At 38.3% G+C, this 10,644-nt stretch overlaps 1 protein-coding gene across 1 annotated transcript; it reads left to right on the plus strand.

Annotated features, from left to right (window-relative positions):
* The first annotated feature begins 4,774 nt into the window (after positions 1-4,774).
* Positions 4,775-8,970, plus strand: LOC105392449 (phosphatidylinositol N-acetylglucosaminyltransferase subunit Q). Its single transcript, XM_048626991.1, has 7 exons — positions 4,775-5,504; positions 5,793-5,918; positions 6,059-6,194; positions 6,498-6,642; positions 7,678-7,870; positions 8,350-8,464; positions 8,764-8,970. The coding sequence occupies exons 1-7, from the start codon at positions 4,929-4,931 to the stop codon at positions 8,943-8,945; spliced, it is 1,473 nt and encodes a 490-aa protein (XP_048482948.1). The 5' UTR covers positions 4,775-4,928; the 3' UTR covers positions 8,946-8,970.
* Positions 8,971-10,644: the final 1,674 nt, after the last annotated feature.

The following is a 10,644-nucleotide window of genomic DNA, read 5'->3' on the forward strand; positions in this document are numbered from 1 at the left end:
TTCGCATTTATAATATTAAGTAAGGAGTAAGGATTGTTATCACAAGTTATTAATTTCAATCTATAATGATATCCTAATCCTAACTATCCTAACTAATAATATTATAAATGCGAAAGTAACTGTGTCTGTTACTCTTTCACGCCAAAACTACTGAACGGATTTGAATGAAATTCGGTATACATACGGTCTAGACTCTGGGAAAGAACATAGGCTACTTTTTTATCCCGGAATTCCCACGGGAAAACTTTTTAAGGTGAAGCGAAGCGCGCGGGAACAGCTAGTAAGACATATTTGCCTTAACGTAGTTACACCACACAACAGTTATTACATTAATTAGCTAAATGTAAGTTCAATCTATTTATGTACCTACCTACATGCAACAATAAATAAAAAACAAATTATTAACTATATAATTATTTATTACCTCGCATATAACAATGTTTCAGTTCAGTTTTGTTCATGTCACTTGTAAAAAAATATGCGAGTGGGTGTGTGTATTCCTTTTTTATTCCTTTCACCATGAAAATCAATTCATGTTTTGCTAGTTTAATGTTTCCCAAGAGAAGCAAATCCTTTCAATTGATCCCTAGCGGCATCATAATGCACTTGTGGTGATAAAGTCATTTCGTCCAAGATTACTATCTTGCGTGCATCATTTATCCTCGCGAGGCAAATCTTAGACGACATTTATCAGTTTGGTACACATAGTATTTTAATCTTCAGTGGATATGAAGATGTCGAACGCTCTTTGCCAGTGCCGCCATTTCAGCTCGGTTCCCCGTGGAACCACGTGGAACCTGGATCCATATGGAATCTGTTAGGTCGCAAGAATTTCATAAAAACACTTTTAGCGGATAAAGATGCTTTTTCTTGACACATCATTTTTATTTGTATATAAAATTTATAAATAACGATATACCGAGAATATAGGCTTTTATTTACAAAAATTAAACATGTTATTTGCGAGACATTGTAAGACAACTGAACTGACACTGACACGCAATTTATTCATAATAGCCATAGATCATGACAATCTTCACATTCAAATACTACTTATCTATGTGTCTTGTTATTGTTCTATGGTCTTGTTCATAACGCCATCTTACATCTTTTTTGGTAATAAGAGTAATATAAAGAGATGGCGCTACCTTCTACTAAAAGTTCAGCCATTAAGGCACTGACCCCCCCCTGACACAGACTATAACGTTATTCCTATACCCCATTTACACTCTCGCCTCGTCACTCGTGCGGAGGCGCGAATGTAAACACCCACTCGCGTGTGACGCGAGTGGGTGTTTACACTCTCGTGCAGAGTTCAGTTGTCTTTGAGCTAGCAACCATGGAGGACGTCGAAGTTTTAGCCGCAACAATAAAGAATTTATGTATGATCACCGATTACTTCGCCGTTTATGGACCGATTTTGAAAATTCTTTTTTTTATGTATTGGGTTGAGATCCCATGTGGTCCCATTTTTTTCAAATTTTGATTCCACCTCCAAGGGTGGGTAAAGGGTTAAAAACAGGCTATGAATTTCCATTTTGGGTACCTATTAACCGATTGTAGTTAATGAAAAGACAATGGGCAGATTGGGACCACCCTCCAATAGCATTAAGACTAACATCGTTGGATAGGTCTTGTCAATAGGAATAACTTTTGCTATGACAGCTTTGTTGTCACAGTTGTCCGTTCAGAGATATATGACTTATAAGTTCCGATACTCGTCAGTTCATCTTACTGCTATTGGAGGCTGGACCACCCTCCAATAGCAGTAAGACTAACGTCGTTGGATAGGTCTTGTCAATAGGAATAACTTTTGCTTTGACAGCTTTGTTGTCACAGTTGTCCGTTCAGAGATATATGACTTATATAAGTTCCGATACTCGTCAGTTCATCTTACTGCTATTAGAGGCTGGACCACCCTCCAATAGCAGTAAGACTAACGTCGTTGGATAGGTCTTGTCAGTAGGAATAACTTTTGCTTTGACAGCTTTGGTGTCACAGTTGTCCGTTCAGAGATATATGACTTATAAGTTCCGATACTCGTCAGTTCATCTTACTGCTATTGGAGGCTGGACCACCCTCCAATAGCAGTAAGACTAACGTCGTTGGATAGGTCTTGTCAATAGGAATAACTTTTGCTTTGACAGCTTTGTTGTCACAGTTGTCCGTTCAGAGATAAATGACTTATAAGTTCCGATACTCGTCAGTTCATCTTACTGCTATTGGAGGCTGGACCACCCTCCAATAGCAGTAAGACTAACGTCGTTGGATAGGTCTTGTCAATAGGAATAACTTTTGCTTTGACAGCTTTGTTGTCACAGTTGTCCGTTCAGAGATATATGACTTATATAAGTTCCGATACTCGTCAGTTCATCTTACTGCTATTGGAGGCTGGACCACCCTCCAATAGCAGTAAGACTAACGTCGTTGGATAGGTCTTGTCAATAGGAATAACTTTTGCTTTGACAGCTTTGTTGTCACAGTTGTCCGTTCAGAGATATATGACTTATATAAGTTCCGATACTCGTCAGTTCATCTTACTGCTATTAGAGGCTGGACCACCCTCCAATAGCAGTAAGACTAACGTCATTGGATATGTCTTGTCAATAGGAATAACTTTTGCTTTGACAGCTTTGTTTCCACAGTTGTCCGTTCAGAGATATATGACTTATAAGTTCAGATACTCGTCAGTTCATCTTGAATCTAGTGACAACAACTGTGGAAACAAAGCTGTCAAAGCAAAAGTTATTCCTATTGACAAGACCTATCCAACGACGTTAGTCTTAATGCTATTGGAGGGTGGTCCAGCCTCCAATAGCAGTAAGATGAACTGACGAGTATCGGAACTTATAAGTCATATATCTCTGAACGGACAACTGTGACACCAAAGCTGTCAAAGCAAAAGTTATTCCTATTGACAAGACCTATCCAACGACGTTAGTCTTACTGCTATTGGAGGGTGGTCCCAGCTCCCATATATTGTTGCCCATCCTCCTTTAGAAAGTACATAGGTACTTACCTATATTTTTAACATTAAAAAAAATATGATGGTGACCTTGAGCTGATCTGATGATGGAAACGGAAGGTAGTCAAGGGAACTCCTCAACGGTAGGTATATAGCAACTACTTCGTGTTTACTACTGACTAGTAGGACTTATAGGTATCATTTGCTTCTTAATTTTGATTGTCAATTATTGCAAATAAACTAAGTATAAATAAGTAATAAAATAAAATAATGATAAAAAAACGACTTCAAAAAACCACTTAAACGTAAGAAATAATTTAAGGTTTAGACATGGTTTAGACCTATTCTATGTGACAGTACTAATATATCTAAGCAGGTAAAGTGCCACAAACTTATCTGTTCCGGTGACAGCGAACTAAATTGATCCATATCTCATTACTTACTAATGAATTGTATATTTTAAAACATTAGATGGGTTTATTAACACCGCAAGAGCGAAATAACAATACGAGCAAACTTAAAATCTTATAGAATTAAGAAATATTAGAGATTTATTTGAGCTGTCACCGGAACAGATAAGTTTGTGGCACTATAAGTACTGCTTTTATTTCTTACGTTTTAGTGTTTTTTTTATTATTATTATTTTATTGAAATATTTACTTATATGAAATTAAATGTTTCGTCTTGCGACCAATCCATTATACAACTGAGGAAAAAACACTACGTTATAATTATATGACGACGAACACAACCTGCGCGGCACGATGTACAAGCCAGAATGAAGCGGACGCGAGAGTGTAAACACCCGCTCGCGTGCGACGCGAGCTCGACGCGAGCTCCTTTGACTCGTGCCCCAAAAACCGCTCCGGACGCGAGCGCCGCGAGTGGCGAGGCGAGCGAGGAGGCGAGCCACGAGCGTCTGTTCACACTCGCGCCTCGCCCCTCGCCTTGTCGCTCGCCTCGCCACTCGTGCGAGAGTGTAAATGGGGTACTACAAGTGACAGTGCAAAGTACAGTGGCAACTTGGGAGGCCGCCAGTCTATGTTTGTTGACGCTTTATTCGCTTCGCCTACAGCTTCCCTATTCGGAGAGAAGATTTTTGTTGATGATGCTTTTATATGGGTCCCAACTCCCATCCCATCAAAACATACAGCCACAAAGATGCGATTAGGTGTAGGTACCGAAAAGAGCAACACGTTATAAATGTTTTCGGTTGCGTTTATAAAATCATGGTGGTCATGATTTTATAACATAGACCTACTACGCCTACTACACATTTTACAAAGTCAACGGGAACTATTACAAGTGCAAGTCACCACACCGTGTATGGGTACGTAGGTCTATTGCCTCATTTACATTCAGCCCCTGCCGTGCCGCTGCCCCTCTCGCTGCTAAATACTCCTGCAGCAGGATTGAGAGGAGTACGTTTTTACACACTGCCCTACCACTCACTTCGCTTTCAAGTGTCGGCAATGGCAGACGTCGAAATAATTACAGAGAAGTCGAAATACGAGCGGGTACTGAGCGTCGGAGCTGAATGTAATCTCGCACTGCCGCTCGCGCTGCCGGTCCTTTGACTTCCGCACAAAAAACCGCAATTTTGGTTACATAATACAGTGATAATATATAATATGTGGGGACACTCGCGCTGCCAGTCCTTTGACTTCCGCACAAAAAACCGCATTTTTGGTTACATACAGTCCTGCCCACTTCCCTGCCTACTGCCCTGGTATATGATGGAGACATTGAGGGAGACAAATCTAATCATAGATAACTTTATGTAGGTATAATTTGACATTGACACTGACAACGAGGACGACCGGACGATCCGACTTTTTGGCTTGTTTATTTATTATTTTCCCAAGACTCCAAGACAAGTTGAAATATGAAGAAATTTGATTTAGTTAATTGTGCAAGCATGTTTATAAAAATCTAATTAATCTTCTTTTAAACTTGTGTGGATATGTGTCGTATAACCGCAAACGCAAAGATGCATTCATTGAAAATATTATTGCCCGATTTTAATAAAAATGAAAAAGTTTACTTCTTTGGTCACATATTCGAAGAAACAACTGCAAGATATGTTGTTTACATCACTAAGTTCACAATAATTGAATCAGATTTGATGCCTTGTCATAAGAGTAGTAATAATGTAATATATGGACACTATAGTCCATGTGATACAGAAGAAAATTTCACTTCAAATAACTATGTAATCATAAATCGAAGCATGCAAATTCAGGCTATTAAACTAAACAAAGTATTTGTCGCACCGCCAAGCAACTGTGTTATCATGAAATATGATTATGATAAATTCAAGAGGTCCAAAATCCACCTATCAGTATCAAATATGGATGACTACTTCTCAAAGTTACAAAAGTTAATTCAGCAAGATCACAACTCAATACTTGGCAACAGAGACTGTGAAGAGACCTTCACAATAAACAGCTGGATAGCTTCATCAATGTTCATACAGCACCTGCTGAGCTACATCCACTTGTTGAATTGGCTGAGGAGGAGTATTAGTAGGGATAAGACTGTAAGTTTCAATGTAAACTATAATAAAACATAGGTACAGTGGCCAGCAATGAAACCATAGCCCCCTTAGAGTGGCATTGCTACTGAGAGGGGGTCAGGTTTCTTTGCTGTCATGCATTGAAATCTGATATTTCTACATTATAATATCTTGAGGTCCAGACTTCAGGGAGACCTCAATTCATTATCCTCCAATGTTCCTGAAATAATAAGATTCTGAAATGGTGATTTGACACACAATTTGAACTTCTCCTAATTTTACCAATTTTTAATATTATTATTAAAATTTCAGGTACAACTGAAGCAAGCCAACCTAATATTAGCCATTACTGTTGATTTTTTGCTTGGATATGTTGTGCTTACATTATTGGTTCAAGATAAAAAAGAACTCAGTGTAATTTTGATGGATCTTTTAGAGGTATGTTATCCATAAATAATTGCTACATGAAAAGCATTAAATTCAACATTTAGATAGCTTAAACATGTATGTTAAGTACAGTTTTACTATATCATATTTCATAGTTTCAATTTAATTTTAAAATATCTAATTTCTTTCAGAAACTAGTGAACTCTTTGTATTCACTCTTGAAATGGCTGATGGGTGCTCCGGCCGGACTGAAGCTAAACTATGCCTTCAACAACATGCTGGGGAAATACTTCTCTTACCACATACAGTTGTGGTGGCTATTTTTGGGTGAGGAAATATTTAGTCTCATATAAAGGGAGTAAAATGTTTTTTTAATGGCAAATTTATATCTTCATATATTACACTAGTTGTAGTTTTCTATTTGTAGCAACAAATTGTTTCTAAAACAACATTAAATTCGAACTATATCAAAGCTGCAAAAGTATAGTAGTAAAAAGTACTAAATATAGCTCTAGGGTCACCAATCCAATAACTTGTTCATGTGACTAGTTATTGGATTGGTGACCCTAGGTCAAGTATTATATCCAAAACTGGACTGCTTGAGATTTATAATTTTGTCTTATTTTACAGATGTATCAGGGGAGAAATTGCACATAGTTCTGCAGATCTACCATTATGTCGGCTACTTGGGTTTGACATTCCAGGCAGCGATGGTGTGTGACATGATCTGCATCGCCACATTCCATGCATACTGCATTTATGTGTATGCTGCTAGGTAAGTAGCTATAAAATCATCCCGAAATTGATTTACAATACAATAAATTAATTTATATACGATACAGCAGTAGCCTAGACAAACCTTAAGACTTGATGAAAGTAGCACACTAGGCTTAGGTTTCCCAGGATGTTTGATGCGTTGCACTTTACTCTGGTGCAAGAATTTCCATCTTTGAACTTTAATCAAGCAATGCAAGGGAAGGCAAGGCAAGGGACTTGTGTTTGCTTATATGTATAGATATTTTATAAATTACGGGACACTTTTTAGGGTTCCGTAGCCAAAATGGCAAAAACGGAACCCTTATAGTTTCGTCATGTCCGTCTGTCCGTCTGTCACAGCCGATTTACTCGGAAACTATAAGTACTACAGTGATGAAATTTGATGGGAATATGTGTTGTATGAACCGCTACAAAAATATGACACTAAATAGTAAAAAAAAGAATTGGGGGTGGGGCCCCCCATACATGTAACTGAGGGATGAAATTTTTTTTTTCGATGTACATACCCGTGTGGGGTATCAATGGAAAGGTCTTTTAAAATGATATAAAGTTTTCTAAAAAACATTTTTCTTAAAGTGAACGGTTTTTGAGATATCAGCTCTCAAAGTCGTAAAAAGTATGTCCCCCCCCCTCTATTTTATAACTACGGGGTATAAAATTCTAAAAAAAATAGAGGTGATGCATGCTAATTAACTCTTTCAACGATTTTTGGTTTGATCAAAGTATCTCTTATAGTTTTTGAGATAGGTTGATTTAACTGTAATTTTGGTTAAGTTATTGTGCTTACTACGGAACCCTTTGTGCGCGAGCCCGACTCGCACTTGGCCGGTTTTATTATTCTTTGTTTGTGTTATGGATACAATTTATAAGAGATCTATTATTTCAATGGGCAAAAGTCCCTACGGAACAAAACCTCGTAAGCGCAAGGCCTAAAACCTTCCCTCAAGTACACCATTGACACCATAGTCCCGGGGTTCAGTACCTCGGCAGCGCAAGGCCTAAAACATTCTTTAAACTAAAACATCTCTTGCAGGCTATTCAACATCCAGATGTCGGGCCTCATAGCTCTGTTCCGCCTGTTCGTGGGCCGCAAGCGCAACCCGCTGCGCGCGCGCATCGACTCGTGCGAGTACTGCAGCGAGCAGCTGTTCGTGGGCACCGTGGCCTTCAGCGCGCTGTTGTTGCTGTTGCCTACTACTACTATGTATTATACTGTGTTCACTATTGTAAGTATGTACATTATACTGTGTTTACTATAGTACGTACATAGGGATTTGTTTTTACATAACTCACCACCACCATAGAGCCCTATTCACGTTCCATAGTGAAGACAATATAGTAGTCTTCACTATGGAACGTGAATAGGGCTCTAGCCTATCCATCAGAATAAATGGTACGTAACTAGACTCGTCGTCGGTAGGAGGGTGCTGAATGAAAAGCCGTGGATCATCCGTGAAAAAGTGAACTCTATTTGGGCCCTCTCAAAGATCTCTATGTATCACCTACATAAGATTAAAATAATACTTCTCAATCAGTTCACCTGCATCATTATAATGTAGCTCATAAAGCCAAGGCCACAATACAAGTAGCACTTCCTAAATTCCTTCCTTCAGCACAGACTGCTGCGGAGTAAAACAGTTAGCCTAATGGGAATGCAGAGTAATCGCGTGATCATCAATAATGCTATTGTTTTATTTATTTTCAGTTCCGCGCAATGTCCTTGGCGGTGCAATCAGCGCTGGCGAGGTTCATCCACTTGGTGCAGACCATGCCGCTGTATGTGTCGGTCTTATGGCTGATTAGGTCTCCTAAAGTCGCTGGTAAATATCTTTGAGGTGATCTAAATTAGATATCCGTGAAGGTTACATAGATTCAAAGTTTTTTATATGGCTTGGAAATAAAGACCTTGTATATCCAGCAGTGGGTGATTACAAGCTGATGATAATGATTATCTCGTATCAGCCTGCCAAGCGCGGAAAATTCGGCAAAAACCCTAACCTATAATAGTATAACTAAGCTGTGCGTTTTGATAAAACATATTCAAATCAAAGGCATACTTACCATACATGTTTCCGTGTCTACTTCACATTAGATACTAACTTAAAATTCTATTCCACAGGTAACATCTTCGTAGAAATGGACACCAAGGACGGACCCTCCCCGCTGGTGCTCAATGTGCGAGTGTTGCCCAAGTCTCTGGGCAGTTTGATCCACGACTTCAAACCCCCGGCAGTGAGGGCCAAGCCGGCAGAGTGGAACAATCTAGTCTCTAATTTACTCACCGGGAAGCAGATTACGTGATAATAAAAAATATAGTGTAAATAATTAACTTGTTTTTTTTTCAGTTAGTTAGATGATTTACCTTTTAGAGGGAGCGTTTGATATAAGTTGCTATTTCAGTAGTTTTAAAAAAAATCTACTAATCACGAATTGGCGTACCTATAATGTGGCAAGTTACTTGGCGACCCTCCTTGCGGGGTGAAAGAAGTGGCGGGGGCGAGGTAGCACGACATGCTACACACGTAGAAAAGTGTGCCCGGATTAAACTCGCGATAGCTTGTAACTATTTCTGACGTAAGTAAAATTTTATTCTATGAGTGTTCCCGTAAATGTCATATTTAGCTTAAAATTTATAGTTTGACAGCATTAAAATTTGGATGTTTACCTTCAGAATATCTACCAATTTGAATTTATTTATGTAAAAGTGTTTTATTTTATAAATCAATTTCCATGTCACTTTCATGTTCACTCTCTGTTTGAACTTGTTCATCGTCGTCGTCATCCTCATCTTCATCATCGTTTTCATTAACTTCAATTATAAATCTAAGACAAAAACCAAAAAACCTACTTTGAAGTATAATGTACTATAATTTTTTATGACATGGTCGTCACAATTTCTCCACTTTTCAGGCGAATAATTAGAGAAAAGCAACTCTAAGTGGGGGGGGTCACTGCCTTAATGGCTGAACTTTTAGTAGAAGGTAGCGGCATCTCTTTATATTACTCTTATTACCAAAAAAGATGTAAGATGGCGTTATGAACAAGACCATAGAACAATAACAAGACACATAGATAAGTAGTATTTGAATGTCAACATTGTCATGATCTATGGCTATTATGAAGAAATTGCGTGTCAGTGTCAGTTCAGTTGTCTTACAATGTCTCGCAAATAACATTTTTGTAATAAAAGCCTATACTCTCGGTATACTTATCGTTATTTATAAATTTTATATACCTACAAATAAAAATAAACATGGTGTGTTAAGAAAAAGCATCTTTATCCGCAAAAAGTGTTTTTATGAAATTCTTGTGACTTGACAGATTCCATATGGATCCAGGTTCCATGTGGTTCCACGGCACTGGCAAAGAGCGATCGACATCTTCATATCCGCTGAAGATTAAAATACTATGTGTACCAAACTGATAAATGTCGTCAAAGATTTGCCTCGCGAGGATAAATGATGCACTATTGGACGAAATGACTTTATCACCAGAAGTGACAAGATTTGCTTCTCTTGGGAAACATAAACTAGCAAAACATGAAGTGGTTTTCATGGTGAAAGGAATAAAAAAGGAATACACACACCCACTCGCATATTATTTTACAAGTGACATGAACAAAACTGAACTGAAACATTGTTATATGCGAGGTAATAAAGAATTATATAATAATTTGTTTTTTTATTTATTGTTGCATGTAGGTAGGTAACTAGGTACATAAATAGATTGAACTTACATTTAGGTAATAACTGTTGTGTGGTGTAACTACGTTAAGGCAAATATGTCTTATATCTTTATAGATTGAAGTTCATAGCCGGATCCCCACCAGACGATCCAACGCGATCCGATCGCGCGATCCAAGGAATCTTACATACTAAACTTCTTGGATCGGGCGATCGGATCGCATTGGATCGTTTGGTGGAGATCCGGCTATTAACTTGTGATAACAATATCTATATATATACAGGGTGTCCCAACAGGGCACCCTGTATGTATGTAC

The sequence above is a fragment of the Plutella xylostella genome, chromosome 17, assembly GCF_932276165.1.
Source record: "Plutella xylostella chromosome 17, ilPluXylo3.1, whole genome shotgun sequence".
NCBI classification, from domain to species: Eukaryota; Metazoa; Arthropoda; class Insecta; order Lepidoptera; family Plutellidae; genus Plutella; species Plutella xylostella.

Coding starts and splice junctions, on each gene's coding strand:
- LOC105392449 (XM_048626991.1), top strand. CDS start 4,929: ATGTGTCGTATAACCGCAAACGCAAAGATGCATTCATTGAAAATATTA. Junction 6,643..7,677: donor ATTTATGTGTATGCTGCTAG/GTAAGTAGCTAT, acceptor CATCTCTTGCAG/GCTATTCAACATCCAGATGT. Junction 7,871..8,349: donor ATTATACTGTGTTCACTATT/GTAAGTATGTAC, acceptor ATTTATTTTCAG/TTCCGCGCAATGTCCTTGGC.